We start from the raw sequence: 17,537 nt of genomic DNA, 5'->3' as shown, positions 1-17,537 counted from the left end.
CAATCAGAAGCAGTACGTGACGACCGAACCGTATGTATTCTGAATATGTTTGAGTCTAAGTTCAAAACGGTTGGAGGATGTGAAGCGAAGCTTCAATTTGTTTCATTAAAAAGAAATGACAATGTATTTGACACCTATGTGTTGTAAATAGTTAGAATTGTTCTATTACAAAACACACGACACCAGCAGTTTAAAAAAATTACAATTCCAGAAAGTGTGCTTTCATCCACAATTGTTATTTCATTTTACAATCATTAAACAAGACTATTGTACACTTTTCTACACCTGCGTATCGTTTCCCCAAAGCTTGTAAAAAGCAGATAAAACATCCAACGTTGTTCATACGTTTTTTTTTGGTTGTTTTTTTAACAATGTATATTTTTGTGTCATTTACATTTTTCACAGAGCAACTCGGCAAACAGGAAGAAAACGCAGTGGAACAAAAGCATTGGTAGTGACGGGTCAGTGCAAAACACCTGCATTTTAAATCAGAGAGAAAGATCAAGAGAGAGGAGGGGGAAGAGACAACTGCCATTTTTCTGTTGTTGTTGTTGTTGAAAAAGCACAATGCCTGTATTCATAAAGGGTCTCAGAGTAGAAATGCTGATCTAGGATCAGTTTAGTCTTTTAGAACTTAAATCAACAAGGTTACAGAGACAGGTGGGACTCCTACCGAGAGGCTTAGAGAACACAGGTGGGACTCCTACCGAGAGGCTTAGAGAACACAGGTGGGACTCCTACCGAGAGGCTTTATGAACACAGGTGGGACTCCTACCGAGAAGCTTAGAGAACACAGGTGGGACTCCTACCGAGAGGCTTAGAGAACACAGGTGGGACTTCTACCGAGAGGCTTCAAGACCACAGGTGGGACTCCTACAGAGAAGCTTTATGAACACAGGTGGGACTCCTACAGAGAAGCTTTATGAACACAGGTGGGACTCCTACCGAGAGGCTTAGAGAACACAGGTGGGACTCCTACCGAGAGGCTTCAAGACCACAGGTGGGACTCCTACCGAGAAGCTTTATGAACACAGGTGGGACTCCTACCGAGAGGCTTAGAGAACACAGGTGGGACTCCTACCGAGAGGCTTCAAGACCACAGGTGGGACTCCTACCGAGAGGCTTAGAGAACACAGGTGGGACTCCTACCGAGAGGCTTAGAGAACACAGGTGGGACTCCTACCGAGAGGCTTAGAGAACACAGGTGGGACTCCTACCGAGAGGCTTAGAGAACACAGGTGGGACTCCTACCGAGAGGCTTAGAGAACACAGGTGGGACTCCTACCGAGAGGCTTAGAGAACACAGGTGGGACTCCTACCGAGAGGCTTCAAGACCACAGGTGGGACTCCTACCGAGAGGCTTTATGAACACAGGTGGGACTCCTACCGAGAGGCTTTATGAACACAGGTGGGACTCCTACCGAGAGGCTTTAAGACCACAGGTGGGACTCCTACCGAGAGGCTTTAAGACCACAGGTGGGACTCCTACCGAGAAGCTTAAAGACCACAGGTGGGACTCCTACCGAGAAGCTTAAAGACCACAGGTGGGACTCCTACCGAGAAGCTTAAAGACCACAGGTGGGACTCCTACCGAGAAGCTTAAAGACCACAGGTGGGACTCCTACCGAGAAGCTTAAAGACCACAGGTGGGACTCCTACCGAGAAGCTTAAAGACCACAGGTGGGACTCCTACCGAGAAGCTTTATGAACACAGGTGGGACTCCTACCGAGAAGCTTAAAGACCACAGGTGGGACTCCTACCGAGAAGCTTAAAGAACACAGGCCAAGAAGAGAGCTAGATGATGGAATCAGAGGGCTTTCACCACTTCACCACCACAGAAGAAGAAGCAGTACCAAGGGCTTGGACACATGTCCATACAACATGTACTTTAGTTTATCAACAATAAAGAAAGATCAGGTTTTTCATTTCTTCTCTCTCTAAAGTGAAACAAAATGAAGCCTTCAGAGACGGATCACCCCATCATGCACATTATCCTCGCAAAAAAAAAAGTCAAAAAAAATCTGGGGTATGAGTGTTTATGATTTATAATTTAGTACGGTCTGTTGGTTTGTGTTCATTTGAGAGAGGTGGGGACAGTGTGTGAGTGTGTATTTCACACTAGTGTGTTAGAAGTCCATCTGCTAGTTTGTAGAAAGACAGAGGAGAGGCAGATTCATTCCTTCCATGTTCTCTTCATCACTCAAAGGTCTCATATGGATGGGTCAGGAGGGGGGGGGGGGGGGGGGTCAGAGGTCTCATATGGATGGGTCAGGAGGGGGTCAGAGGTCTCATATGGATGGGTCAGGAGGGGGTGTCAGAGGTCTCATATGGATGGGTCAGGAGGGGGTCAGAGGTCTCATATGGATGGGTCAGGAGGGGGTCAGAGGTCTCATATGGATGGGTCAGGAGGGGGTGTCAGGAGGGGGGGCCAATGAATGAATATTACAGTGTAAAGAATGGTATATAAGCACATTGTTCCATAGAGGGAGAAGTGTAGTGAGTAAAGTGGATGATGACTCAAAGGGAGAACAGCAGTCTTCATGTCATAAGGAGGGAGATGAGGCAACAGTCCTGGTTGCTTATGGGGGGGAAAGGGGGAGGATGGGGTAAGTTGGGACGTGGAGGGGTAAGTTAGGGGGTGGGGGGTTAAGCGGATGAGCAGCAGCCCCCCGCGGCCGTGGCGGCTTGAGGGTCATCGTCCACGATCTGTACCCCCCTTCGTGATGTCGTTGACTGGCTGGCTCCGTTACCCTTCGCCCTCTCCTCTGCTTGGGCCGTCTCCATCATTCCTGTCAACGAGAGGGAGAGTCAGTACTGCGGGGAGACAAAGTCCTACCAACAAAAGGGAGACGAGAGGGAGAGTCAGTACTGTGGGGAGACAAAGTCCTACCAACAAAAGGGAGACGAGAGGGAGAGTCAGTACTGTGGGGAGACAAAGTCCTACCAACAAAAGGGAGACGAGAGGGAGAGTCAGTACTGTGGGGAGACAAAGTCCTACCAACAAAAGGGAGACGAGAGGGAGAGTCAGTACTGTGGGGAGACAAAGTCCTACCAACAAAAGCTGAAAGTCCTTACAACCAAGAAAAGCCAAACATCCTACAAACAAAAAGCTTTATAAATCCAATCTACAAAATTCAGAAGTACCACCGACAAAAATCAAAGTCCTACCAGTTGGTCCATTATAATATAATCGTTTCAAGTATTTTATTTTTGTCCCATCACATTCATCATCACTATTCCGTAACAGAACGGCTGCTTACTTTTACACAAGTCAAGGAAGAGTTCTTCTATCCCCTTGTTTAGTTTGGCTGATGTGTGATAGTGTTTTGCCCCCACCGACTCTGCATACCTGTGGAGGAGAGGAATCCACAGAGAAACACAGACCGATCCGTTACAACCAATCACCATTCAATTGTCAACACTCACAGACAAAATGTGTGTTTAGTTATCAATATTCCGACCAAATCACCGTTCAATTACATCAACGTTCACGTAGAAAAAGAAGGCTGTGGACTTCATGTTTAGACACCGTTATGAAAAAGGTACTGCAACAGCAGTACAGCACCATAAGCTGATAAGACTGAACACCGCCTGCTGTACAAGGTCTCTCTACGGTACAGTTACAGGAGAAGAGTGACAAAACGAACCCTTCTGCCTCTTCAACCGATACATGTCTCTCCTTCTCCAGATCTACTTTATTACCTAAGAGAAGAACAAAGAGGATGTATTAGTTTAGAGACCACATACTGTATATTTAAAACATTAGCACCACCAACTGTACGTCTAGTAGATTGAAGGCACACTTTATTTAACCAGGAAGAGACCATGGAGGTTAGAACCCTCTCATGTGACAGCGTTGGTTTAACTCGTGTCAATGAAGTCAATGACCACCACACACAATTACACCAAATTGCACACACACATATGTGTGTGTGTGTGTGTGTGTGTGTGTGTGTGTGTGTACACACACTGAACAAAAACATAAAATGCAACATGTAAAGTGTTGGTCCCATGTCTCAACAGCTGAAATAAAATAATGCAGAAATGTTCCATACTGACAAAAAAGTTTATTTCTCTCAAATGTTGTGCACAAATGTATTTTACATTCCTGTTAGTGAACATTTCTCCTTTTCCAAGATAATCCATCCACCTGACAGGTGTGGCATATCAAGAAGCCGATTAAACGCCATGATCATTACATAGGTGCACCTTGTACTGGGGACAATAAAGGGCCACTAAAAAGAATTGCAGTTGTCACACAACACAATGCTACAGAAGTTAAGTTTTGAGGGAGCGTGCAATTGGCACCAAAGCCATTGCCAGGGGATTGAATGTTAATTTCTCTACCATAATTTCTGTCTGTAATAAAGCCCTTTTGGGGGAAAAAAAATATTCTGATTGCTCAGTGGATGGGCCCGGCTCCCAAGTGGGTGGGCCTACGCCCTCCCAGGTCAACCTATGGCTGCACCCCTGCCCAGTCATGTGAAATCCATAGATTAGGGACTAATGCATTTAATTGACCGAATTCCTTATATGAACTGTAACTCAGTAAAATCGTTGAAATCGTTGCGTTAATATTTTTGTTCAGTACAGGGTCATCCCCCCCCCCCCCCTCATTTTTGTGAGAAAACAAACTATTAAAATAACTTTCCCACAGCAGTTAGTCTAGTTAAGATGAGATCCCATAAAATCGGTTGACCAATATGTGATTATTATTATCTGACCCTGCAGGTCATCTATGAACATTTGAACATCTTGGCCATGTTCTGTTATAATCTCCACCCGGCACAGCCAGAAGAGGACTGGCCACCCATCAGAGCCTGGTTCCTCTCCACCCGGCACAGCCAGAAGAGGACTGGCCACCCATCAGAGCCTGGTTCCTCTCTACCCGGTACAGCCAGAAGAGGACTGGCCACCCATCAGAGCCTGGTTCCTCTCTAGGTTCTTAAATTATGCGTTATTTTAAATTTTTCGTTAAGAAATCATAATTTTGAGAATCTGTTAAACCTTTAGAACACAATTTGTGAGAAAAGGTGTGTTTTTCATGCCACATCTAAAAACCAATATCAAAATCGGTGACTTTTGCCTCCCTAAAATCAGTGTCGGAACCACAAATCCCATACGGGTGTCGGGCTCTAGTTAAGATATCACATAAATATTGAGGAGGATGTCACCACAACAATGTCAACAATGATCTACTCCGTGCAACTCGTCCTGCATTTGAAAAGGTTCCCTAGCTGCTGGTCGGAGAAGACTGAACGTCAGGGTTGAAAGTTGTAGACTTTGACATTTCAGAGGGATAGAGCAACGGGATGTGTCTGAAGCACATTTAGCTGTCCGACAGCTGGTCTTCTGTGACTGAAATTTGGAGGCAAGAGAATATCAGAGACAAACAAAGTACACTGCTCAAAAAAAATAAAGGGAACACTAAAATAACACATTCTGAGGGATCTCCTCCCAGACCTGGACTAAAGCATCCGCCAACTCCTGGACAGTCAGTGGTGCAACGTGGCGTTGGTGGATGGAGCGAAACATGATCCCAGATCTGCTCAATTGGATTCAGGTCTGGGGAACGGGCGGGCCAGTTCATAGCATCAATGCCTTCCTCTTGCAAGAACTGCTGACACACTCCAGCCACATGTCTTGCATTAGGAGGAACCCAGGGCAAACCGCACCAGCATGTGGTCTCACAAGGGGTCTTATGATCTCATCTCGGTACCGAATGGCAGTCAGGCTACCTCTGGCGAGCACATGGAGGGCTGTGCGGCCCCCCAAATAAATGCCACCCCACACCATGATTGACCCACCAAACAGGTCATGCTGGAGGATGTTGCAGGCATCAGAACGTTCTCCACGGCGTCTCCAGACTCTGTCACATCTGTCATATGTGCTCAGTGTGAACCTGCTTTCATGTGTGAAGAGCACAGGGCGCCAGTGGCGAATTTGCCAATCTTGGTGTTCTCTGGCAAATGCCAAACGTCCTGCACGGTGTTGTGCTGTGGACGTCGGGCCATCATACCACCCTCATGGAGTCTGTTTCTGACCGTTTGAGCAGACACATGCACATTTGTGTCCTGCTGGAGGTCATTTTGCAGGGCTCTGGCAGTGCTCCTCCTGCTCCTCCTTGCACAAAGGCGGAGGTAGCGGTCCTGCTGCTGGGTTGTTGCCCTCCTACGGCTTTCTCCACGTCTCCTGATGTACTGGCCTGTCTCCTGGTAGCGCCTCCATGCTCTGGACACTAATCTGACAGACACAGCAAACCTTCTTGCCACAGCTCGCAATGATGTCCCATCCTGGATGAGCTACACTACCTGAGCCACCTGTGTGGGTCGTAGACTCCGTCTCATGCTACCACTAGAGTGAAAGCACCGACAGCATTCAAAAGTGACCAAAACATCAGCCAGGAAGCATAGGAACTAAGAAGTGGTCTGTGGTCACCACCTGCAGAACCACTCCTTTATTGGGGGTGTCTTGCTAATTGCCTATAATTTCTACCTGTTGTCTATTCCATTTGCACAACAGCATGTGAAATGTATTGTCAATCAGTGTTGCTTCCTAAGTGGACAGTTTGATTTCACAGAAGTGTGATTGACTTGGAGTTACATTGTGTTGTTTAAGTGTTCCCTTTATTTTTTTGAGCAGTGTATATTCTAGACTCCCTCCATCCTGGCAACATTATAATGAAATTATTAGGATTTCTATTTAATTGCAGGGCCCCGTAACTAAACTAAATTCTCCGCGCCACTTTAAAATTATTATTTTTTAGCTTTATTTAACTAGGCAAGTAAGTTAAGAACAAATTCTTATTTTCAATGACGGCCTAGGAACAGTGGGTTAACTGCCTGTTCAGGGGCAGAACGACAGATTTGTACCTTGTCAGCTCGGGGATTCGAACTTGCAACCTTTCGGTTACTAGGCCACCCCCGCCTCTAGGCCACCCCCGCCTCTAGGCCACCCCCGCCTCTAGCCGCTAGGCCACCCCGCCTCTAGCCGCTAGGCCACCCCGCCTCTAACCGCTAGGCCACCCCGCCTCTAACCGCTAGGCCACCCCGCCTCTAACCGCTAGGCCACCCCGCCTCTAACCGCTAGGCCACCCCGCCTCTAACCGCTAGGCCACCCCGCCTCTAACCACTAGGCCACCCCGCCTCTAACCACTAGGCCACCCCGCCTCTAACCACTAGGCCACCCCGCCTCTAACCACTAGGCCACCCCGCCTCTAACCACTAGGCCACCCCGCCTCTAACCACTAGGCCACCATGCCTCTAACCACTAGGCCACCCCTACCTCTAACCACTAGGCTACCCTGCCTCTAACCACTAGGCCACCCTGCCTCTAACCACTAGGCCACCCTGCCTCTAACCACTAGGCCACCCTGCCTCTAACCACTAGGCTACCCCTACCTCTAACCACTAGGCCACCCCTACCTCTAACCACTAGGCCACCCCTACCTCTAACCACTAGGCCACCCCTACCTCTAACCACTAGGCCACCCCTACCTCTAACCACTAGGCCACCCCTACCTCTAACCACTAGGCCACCCCTACCTCTAACCACTAGGCCACCCCTACCTCTAACCACTAGGCCACCCCGCCTCTAACCACTAGGCCACCCCGCCTCTAACCACTAGGCCACCCCGCCTCTAACCACTAGGCCACCCCGCCTCTAACCACTAGGCCACCCCGCCTCTAACCACTAGGCCACCCCTACCTCTAACCACTAGGCCACCCCGCCTCTAACCACTAGGCCACCCCGCCTCTAACCACTAGGCCACCCCGCCTCTAACCACTAGGCCACCCCGCCTCTAACCACTAGGCCACCCCGCCTCTAACCACTAGGCCACCCCGCCTCTAACCACTAGGCCACCCCGCCTCTAACCACCCCGCCTCTAACCACTAGGCCACCCCGCCTCTAACCACTAGGCCACCCCGCCTCTAACCACTAGGCCACCCCGCCTCTAACCACTAGGCCACCCCGCCTCTAACCACTAGGCCACCATGCCTCTAACCACTAGGCTACCCCTACCTCTAACCACTAGGCTACCCCTACCTCTAACCACTAGGCCACCCCGCCTCTAACCACTAGGCCACCCCGCCTCTAACCACTAGGCCACCCCGCCTCTAACCACTAGGCCACCCCGCCTCTAACCACTAGGCTACCCCTACCTCTAACCACTAGGCCACCCCGCCTCTAACCACTAGGCCACCCCGCCTCTAACCACTAGGCCACCCTGCCTCTAACCACTAGGCCACCCTGCCTCTAACCACTAGGCCACCCTGCCTCTAACCACTAGGCCACCCTGCCTCTAACCACTAGGCCACCCTGCCTCTAACCACTAGGCCACCCTGCCTCTAACCACTAGGCCACCCTGCCTCTAACCACTAGGCCACCATGCCTCTAACCACTAGGCTACCCTGCCCAAGATGGATCCATTTACAGGGTGAAATGAGACAAACAATAAAACAAGTGTTGAAAAGTGAAACGTTAGCTATGGTCTGCAATAACTTACCTACTATACATAAACAAATCTCATTCCCCAACATTTTCCTCAATTCTTTCACCCAGTTTTTCACCTACAAAGCAAAAACATTACATTTCACATCGATTTACAGTTCAAGAAAACAACATTTCACCATTAGAACACAGAGACACCGATGCAAATTAAATATGAATATGTAAATCAAAAGACACCATTTTCCATAATAATACACCTTGACATTTCTATGTAACTCATTTTTTAAATGTTCTTCTCTCCAGAGGTTGTGTTCCTAATAGCACCCCGTTTCCCTATGGGGCCCTGGTCAAATGTAGTGCACCGTATAGGGAATAGGGTGCTCTTTGGGACACGGCTCTCCGCTGTTCTCTCTGAGGAGATCATAGCTACCTTCTGGAATGAGTCCTCATCTGTGATGTCATAGACCAATATGGCTCCGTTGGAGTCTCTGTAGTAGATGGGACCTAGCGCGTGGAACCGCTCCTGACCTGCTGTATCCTGGGGTGGAGAGAGAGAGAGAGAGAGAGAGAGTCCACTGTTCAAGCCTCTGGAAAAAGACTGTTTGACATGGAACAGTGACTGGCTACAGATTGGTGGCGAGAACAACATTACACACCAGGAAGAAACACCCGCAAGCCAGACTGATTCAGCCAAATAATGTAAACTATGCATCTCTCCCTGCCTGCAACAGACTGACTCGAATCAGAATGGATGCCGAATTCCTGTTCCTATTGTATCAAATGAGGCAGGACCATATGTTACAGGACAGGGAGATCACTGCAGGACCATATGTTACAGGACAGGGAGATCACTGCAGGACCATATGTTATAGGACAGAGAGAGATCACTGCAGGACCATATGTTACAGGACAGGGAGATCACTGCAGGACCATATGTTATAGGACAGGGGGATCACTGCAGGACCATATGTTATAGGACAGAGAGAGATCACTGCAGGACCATATGTTACAGGACAGGGGGATCACTGCAGGACCATATGTTACAGGACAGGGGGATCACTGCAGGACCATATGTTACAGGACAGGGGGATCACTGCAGGACCATATGTTACAGGACAGGGAGAGATCACTGCAGGACCATATGTTACAGGACAGGGAGATCACAGCAGGACCATATGTTACAGGACAGGGAGAGATCACTGCAGGACCATATGTTATAGGACAGGGAGAGAGAGAGAGAGATCACTGCAGGACCATATGTTACAGGACAGGGAGATCACAGCAGGACCATATGTTACAGGACAGGGAGAGATCACTGCAGGACCATATGTTATAGGACAGGGAGAGAGAGAGAGAGATCACTGCAGGACCATATGTTATAGGACAGAGAGAGATCACTGCAGGACCATATGTTACAGGACAGGGAGAGATCACTGCAGGACCATATGTTACAGGACAGGGAGAGATCACTGCAGGACCATATGTTACAGGACAGGGAGATCACTGCAGGACCATATGTTATAGGACAGGGAGAGAGATCACTGCAGGACCATATGTTATAGAACAGAGAGAGATCACTGCAGGACCATATGTTATAGGACAGAGAGAGAGAGATCACTGCAGGACCATATGTTATAGGACAGAGAGAGATCACTGCAGGACCATATGTTATAGGACAGAGAGAGATCACTGCAGGACCATATGTTACAGGACAGGGAGAGATCACTGCAGGACCATATGTTATAGGACAGAGAGAGATCACTGCAGGACCATATGTTACAGGACAGAGAGAGATCACTGCAGGACCATATGTTACAGGACAGGGAGAGATCACTGCAGGACCATATGTTATAGGACAGGGAGAGATCACTGCAGGACCATATGTTACAGGACAGGGAGAGATCACTGCAGGACCATATGTTACAGGACAGGGAGAGATCACTGCAGGACCATATGTTACAGGACAGGGAGATCACTGCAGGACCATATGTTATAGGACAGGGAGAGAGAGAGAGATCACTGCAGGACCATATGTTATAGAACAGAGAGAGATCACTGCAGGACCATATGTTATAGGACAGAGAGAGAGAGATCACTGCAGGACCATATGTTATAGGACAGAGAGAGATCACTGCAGGACCATATGTTATAGGACAGAGAGAGATCACTGCAGGACCATATGTTACAGGACAGGGAGAGATCACTGCAGGACCATATGTTATAGGACAGAGAGAGATCACTGCAGGACCATATGTTACAGGACAGAGAGAGATCACTGCAGGACCATATGTTACAGGACAGGGAGAGATCACTGCAGGACCATATGTTACAGGACAGGGAGAGATCACTGCAGGACCATATGTTACAGGACAGGGAGATCACTGCAGGACCATATGTTATAGGACAGGGAGAGAGAGAGAGATCACTGCAGGACCATATGTTATAGAACAGAGAGAGATCACTGCAGGACCATATGTTATAGGACAGAGAGAGAGAGATCACTGCAGGACCATATGTTATAGGACAGAGAGAGATCACTGCAGGACCATATGTTATAGGACAGAGAGAGATCACTGCAGGACCATATGTTACAGGACAGGGAGAGATCACTGCAGGACCATATGTTATAGGACAGAGAGAGATCACTGCAGGACCATATGTTACAGGACAGAGAGAGATCACTGCAGGACCATATGTTACAGGACAGGGAGAGATCACTGCAGGACCATATGTTATAGGACAGAGAGAGATCACTGCAGGACCATATGTTACAGGACAGAGAGAGATCACTGCAGGACCATATGTTATAGGACAGAGAGAGATCACTGCAGGACCATATCATTTCTTCGAGGAGGAACAGGAAGTCAAAGCAGATGAAGGGATCTACATCCTGTTCCCCATATGAGCCCAGGTCAAAAGCAGTGCACCATGTAGGGAACAGGATGCCATTTGGCACTCAGAAGTGTCCGACACGCTGAGAGAGAGAGAGAGAGCAGGGCTTACCCATATGGCCAGGTTCACCCTCTTCCCTGTGATGTTGAGCTTCTTGGTGAGGAAGGACGCCTGGAAGAGACAAAACACATTAAGTCTTGTGTCTGGAGAAACACACACAGTAACAGGCCCTGTTTTAACTGACAGTATTAACTAGATTCAGCTCCTATCAACAAAGTGCTGTGAAGAAACACATACGACTCAGGGAGGAACAGGGACAGACGTCAGCTGAGGCACGGGCCCTGGTGAACAGGGACAGACGTCAGCTGAGACACGGGCCCTGGTGAACAGGGACAGACGTCAGCTGAGACACGGGCCCTGGTGAACAGAGACAGACTCCCCCTTGCCAAGTCTTACCTGGCAGTGAATGTGTCATTTGGAAACCCATCCCCTTTTAGCCCAGTTATCTACCTGGAAAACCCATCCCCTTTTAGCCCAGTTATCTACCTGGAAAACCCATCCCCTTTTAGCCCAGTTATCTACCTGGAAAACCCATCCCCTTTTAGCCCAGTTATCTACCTGGAAAACCCATCCCCTTTTTGCCCAGTTATCTACCTGGAAAACCCATCCCCTTTTTGCCCAGTTATCTACCTGGAAAACCCATCCCCTTTTTGCCCAGTTATCTACCTGGAAAACCCATCCCCTTTTTGCCCAGTTATCTACCTGGAAAACCCATCCCCTTTTTGCCCAGTTATCTACCTGGAAAACCATCCCCTTTTAGCCCAGTTATCTACCTGGAAAAACATGTTCCTTCTTAATGTAATGTAAGAACTACACCATATACTTTGACAACTTTAGTAAGTTAAGTCATTCTGTTCTCATCCACAGTAATGATCTGGTTCTAAGTATCTCTGTTGCGGTAACATCGTCATCATCTCTCCATTCTCTTCCTCATTAAGACATAAAGAGATTCCATAATGAAAAGAGCTCTGATGAGAAATGAAGGCGGAATAGGAAGACAGTTGAATGGGTGTTCTACTCAGGAAAGGCTAGGCAGTAACTTTAGAATTCACCCGACCGTCAGAGGAAAGATTACCAGAAAGGAGATCCTAATTTCTTTCTCAGACTGACATCTCAGCATCTGCCTGCCTCTGAGCTTTAGATTTTTACAAGAACTGACAGTTGGAGAGAGTGAGAGAAATAGTGAGAAACAGATAATGAGTTTTAAAATAGCTCAAAACAGCATGAAGATACAACAACGTCTGCTAATGTCATTAAGGCCCAGCCAGATTTCCTAGGCTATCTGAGGACACATTGCATCACCACTCTCAGTCCACAAGCACATGATCACAATCAGGTGTTGCTCAGCAGGGTTCTAGAATTCCACTCAGTCCCCTGTATCCACGGTAACCAGATAGTACAGCAGAACAGCTCAGTCGCGTAGTCTAATCCAGGAAAACCTGAGGATACTGATGGGATTACTGGGTCTTGTTAAAACACTGGGGAACAGTGATGCTAGCTGCGTCACTACAGACCCCGGTTCGATTCCAGGCTGTGTCGCAGCCGACCGCGACCCGGGAGACGCATGAGGCGGCACACAACTGGCCCAGCGTCATCCGGATTAGGGGAGGGTTTGGTCACATGGGATGTCCTCGTCCCATCACGCTCCTCGTGGAGGGCTGAGCGAGATGCATGGTTGTCAGCTGTACGGTGTTTCCTCCGACACAGTGGTGCGGCTGGCTTCGGGGTTAAGCGAACATTGTGTCAAGAAGAAGTGTGGCTTGGCGGGGTCGTGTTTCGGAAGCCCCGCGGCTCTTGACCTTCGCCTCTCCCGAGTCCGTACGGGAGTTGCAGCAATGGGACAAGACTAACTACCAATTGGCACGGGCCCTGGTTAAATTGGATACCCCGAAATTGGGGAGAAAAAGGGGTAAAAAATAAAAATTGAATTAAAAATAGATTGGGGAGCATTTAGATGTAGTTTTTATGTGGATACAGATTCCTAACTAATGAATGTCAGGGAAAGTAGTCTGAAGATGAAGCCTACTGTGTGAGGTATGACAGCCAGGGTCAATTAGTGTTCAGTTCATACATGACGCAACACCTCTCAAATGTTGACCTGTCGCCATGGTTCTTCTTTCTGTAGCTGTAAGACGAGACAACACAGACCAGGCCATTTCCACACGCTTCACCCAGGCATCCAAGATGCCCAGTTAGGCTAGAGACATGTTCAAAATGTGCCTTGGTGGAGGAGGGCATAAAGACAGACTCCCTGCCCCACAACTAAACCAGTTACCTCCAAAGCATCTCGTTCTCCTCCAAGACAGAAACTAACAACGAAAGTTAAAAAAGGGTGTGAACTCAGACAACATACCACATCACAAGCACAGACAGCCTTCCTCCAGCAGGAAGGTATTTTTACCCAGCATCCTCTCATTAGCTTCTAGAGCTGACCAGGATCTATAGTCGGCTCTGGGCAGAGCTAATGGCCTGGCTGCCTGCCTGGAGCCTCGGTCTCTCAGCCAGGACCAGCCCATTGACTGACCAATAAAAAGCTTTTGTCTGCTCTGAAGAGGTGGAGACTAACAGAGGAATAAATAAAGTGCCCTGAGGAGAATTGGGGTCTGAGGGAGAGACACAAAGAGCTCTGACAGAGAGAGAGAGATAGGGATGAGGTGAGACCAGGGTCGGACCTCTCATCAGGCAAGATTAGGCAGGTTGACAAGGGCGACATTTTCTGAGCTCAACTGACCAAGACGCATCCCCCAACAACACATAAAACCTCACATAATTCTGCCCAAAAACAACGACAATTTCTCTCAACCAGTGGCATATTGGCTTTTTTAGGTGAGCGCTGATGTCGCCCGGTGATAAGAAGTGCCCACTTTGTCAAAGGCAGGGGCATAAAATATATAATCTTGTCCATTCCCAGCGTGCTGTTGGAGAGATCGGTCGCTGCAGCTTTCCACCAACACCACGACAAAAAACAAACTAATCTAACATCAATCATGTAGCAGATATAGGATACGGTAGAAAGAGTATGTGGCATTTTCTGGAGCCTTCAGGCTGGAGATAAAAATGGACCACAAAGTAACGAGACTGAAACTTTTAGAAATCAGTGGTTTCAAGTTTTGTAAAGAAAATCCTTCTGCATTTCTCGCTGTGTAAACAACATTACAAACAGACTCAGGATATATCTCCTCCTGATAAAGTCAGGTAGCTGATATTCAGAGTTTAAAAAGCCAGATTGATTAGTCACAGGAATCAGGACTAATAAAGCCAATGCAACGACCTGTTTTTACACACGGCTGGGCCTACGGATGAGCATTCACACACGGATGGGCATTCATAACATTCCATTGAGGGCCGATGTCACAGTATATGTTCTGTCCCACTCCTCGCCCCTACCTGGGCTCGAACCAGGGACCCTCTGCACACATAGACAACAGCCACCCTCGAAGCATCGTTACCCATCGCTCCACAAAAGCCGCGGCCCTTGCAGAGCAAGGGGAACAACTACTTCCTGGTCTCAGAGCGAGTGACGTCACCGATTGAAACGCTATTAACGCGCACCACCGCTAACTAGCTAGCCGTTTCACATCGGTTAGGCCGACATGGTTACACCCCAGTAAGCACAGGTCTTTTTGTTGTGCTGTACGGGACCACAGTCTTCTTGTTGTGCTGTACGGGACCACAGTCTTCTTGTTGTGCTGTACGGGACCACAGGCTTTTTGTTGTGCTGTACGGGACCACAGTCTTTTTGTTGTGCTGTACGGGACCACAGTCTTCTTGTTGTGCTGTACGGGACCACAGTCTTTTTGTTGTGCTGTACGGGACCACAGTCTTCTTGTTGTGCTGTACGGGACCAGTCTTTTTGTTGTGCTGTACGGGACCACAGTCTTTTTGTTGTGCTGTACGGGACCACAGTCTTCTTGTTGTGCTGTACGGGACCACAGTCTTCTTGTTGTGCTGTACGGGACCACAGTCTTCTTGTTGTGCTGTACGGGACCAGTCTTTTTGTTGTGCTGTACGGGACCACAGTCTTTTTGTTGTGCTGTACGGGACCACAGTCTTCTTGTTGTGCTGTACGGGACCACAGTCTTCTTGTTGTGCTGTACGGGACCAGTCTTTTTGTTGTGCTGTACGGGACCACAGTCTTTTTGTTGTGCTGTACGGGACCACAGTCTTCTTGTTGTGCTGTACGGGACCACAGTCTTCTTGTTGTGCTGTACGGGACCACAGTCTTTTTGTTGTGCTGTACGGGACCACAGTCTTTTTGTTGTGCTGTACGGGACCACAGTCTTCTTGTTGTGCTGTACGGGACCACAGTCTTCTTGTTGTGCTGTACGGGACCACAGTCTTCTTGTTGTGCTGTACGGGACCACAGTCTTCTTGTTGTGCTGTACGGGACCACAGTCTTTTTGTTGTGCTGTACGGGACCACAGTCTTCTTGTTGTGCTGTACGGGACCACAGTCTTTTTGTTGTGCTGTACGGGACCAGTCTTTTTGTTGTGCTGTACGGGACCACAGTCTTCTTGTTGTGCTGTACGGGACCACAGTCTTCTTGTTGTGCTGTACGGGACCACAGTCTTCTTGTTGTGCTGTACGGGACCAGTCTTTTTGTTGTGCTGTACGGGACCACAGTCTTCTTGTTGTGCTGTACGGGACCACAGTCTTCTTGTTGTGCTGTACGGGACCACAGTCTTCTTGTTGTGCTGTACGGGACCACAGTCTTCTTGTTGTGCTGTACGGGACCACAGTCTTCTTGTTGTGCTGTACGGGACCACAGTCTTCTTGTTGTGCTGTACGGGACCACAGTCTTCTTGTTGTGCTGTACGGGACCACAGTCTTCTTGTTGTGCTGTACGGGACCACAGTCTTCTTGTTGTGCTGTACGGGACCACAGTCTTCTTGTTGTGCTGTACGGGACCACAGTCTTCTTGTTGTGCTGTACGGGACCACAGTCTTCTTGTTGTGCTGTACGGGACCACAGTCTTCTTGTTGTGCTGTACGGGACCACAGTCTTCTTGTTGTGCTGTACGGGACCACAGTCTTCTTGTTGTGCTGTACGGGACCACAGTCTTCTTGTTGTGCTGTACGGGACCACAGTCTTCTTGTTGTGCTGTACGGGACCACAGTCTTCTTGTTGTGCTGTACGGGACCACAGTCTTCTTGTTGTGCTGTACGGGACCACAGTCTTCTTGTTGTGCTGTACGGGACCACAGTCTTCTTGTTGTGCTGTACGGGACCACAGTCTTCTTGTTGTGCTGTACGGGACCACAGTCTTCTTGTTGTGCTGTACGGGACCACAGTCTTCTTGTTGTGCTGTACGGGACCACAGTCTTCTTGTTGTGCTGTACGGGACCACAGTCTTCTTGTTGTGCTGTACGGGACCACAGTCTTCTTGTTGTGCTGTACGGGACCACAGTCTTCTTGTTGTGCTGTACGGGACCACAGTCTTCTTGTTGTGCTGTACGGGACCACAGTCTTCTTGTTGTGCTGTACGGGACCACAGTCTTCTTGTTGTGCTGTACGGGACCACAGTCTTCTTGTTGTGCTGTACGGGACCACAGTCTTCTTGTTGTGCTGTACGGGACCACAGTCTTCTTGTTGTGCTGTACGGGACCACAGTCTTCTTGTTGTGCTGTACGGGACCACAGTCTTCTTGTTGTGTTTTACAACTGGTAGTCCTATCACATACAGCGCATTCAGACCGCTTGACTTTTTCCATACTGTTGGGTTACAGACTTATTCTAAAATTGATTAAATTGTTTTTTTCCCCCCCTCATCAATCTACACACAATACCCCATAATGACAAAGCAAAAACAGTTTTTTTTTTTGCTAATTTATATTAAAAAAATATATATATCACATTTCCATAAGTATTCAGACCCTTTACTCAGTACTTTGTTGAGACACAGCCGGTGTAGGTAGTCATCGTAAATAACAATTTGTTCTTAACTGACTTGCCTAGTTATATTATTAACAACTAGATAGAAAATAAATAACTTCCAGGCAGACTTTAATTTGCATTGGTCTCCTATAGCAAACTAGGCAAGGAGAGGGGGGAGGTGAGGAAGTGAGTCAGAGACCTTTCAGACAGCAGATATAATGACTACAGCAACCCAAAGAAACAGTTGTTCTCCAAGGGAGC

General features: G+C 48.3%; 1 protein-coding gene across 1 annotated transcript in view; it reads right to left on the bottom strand.

The window, feature by feature from the left end:
- Positions 1-2,291: 2,291 nt before the first annotated feature.
- Positions 2,292-17,537, bottom strand: part of LOC139393243 (ras-related protein Rab-21) — a 35,409-nt gene continuing 20,163 nt past the window's right edge. The window contains exons 2-7 of the mRNA XM_071141717.1: positions 11,456-11,515; positions 8,883-8,990; positions 8,508-8,571; positions 3,649-3,703; positions 3,262-3,350; positions 2,292-2,790 (exon numbers count right to left, since the gene is read on the bottom strand). Coding sequence (XP_070997818.1) covers positions 2,648-2,790; positions 3,262-3,350; positions 3,649-3,703; positions 8,508-8,571; positions 8,883-8,990; positions 11,456-11,515 — 519 coding nt within the window. The 3' untranslated portion in view covers positions 2,292-2,647. The remainder of the gene's footprint in view (positions 2,791-3,261; positions 3,351-3,648; positions 3,704-8,507; positions 8,572-8,882; positions 8,991-11,455; positions 11,516-17,537) is intronic.

Source organism: Oncorhynchus clarkii, chromosome 33 (genome assembly GCF_045791955.1).
Source record: "Oncorhynchus clarkii lewisi isolate Uvic-CL-2024 chromosome 33, UVic_Ocla_1.0, whole genome shotgun sequence".
In the NCBI taxonomy this organism is placed as follows: domain Eukaryota; kingdom Metazoa; phylum Chordata; class Actinopteri; order Salmoniformes; family Salmonidae; genus Oncorhynchus; species Oncorhynchus clarkii.
This window is presented reverse-complemented; position numbering and strand designations above follow the sequence as displayed.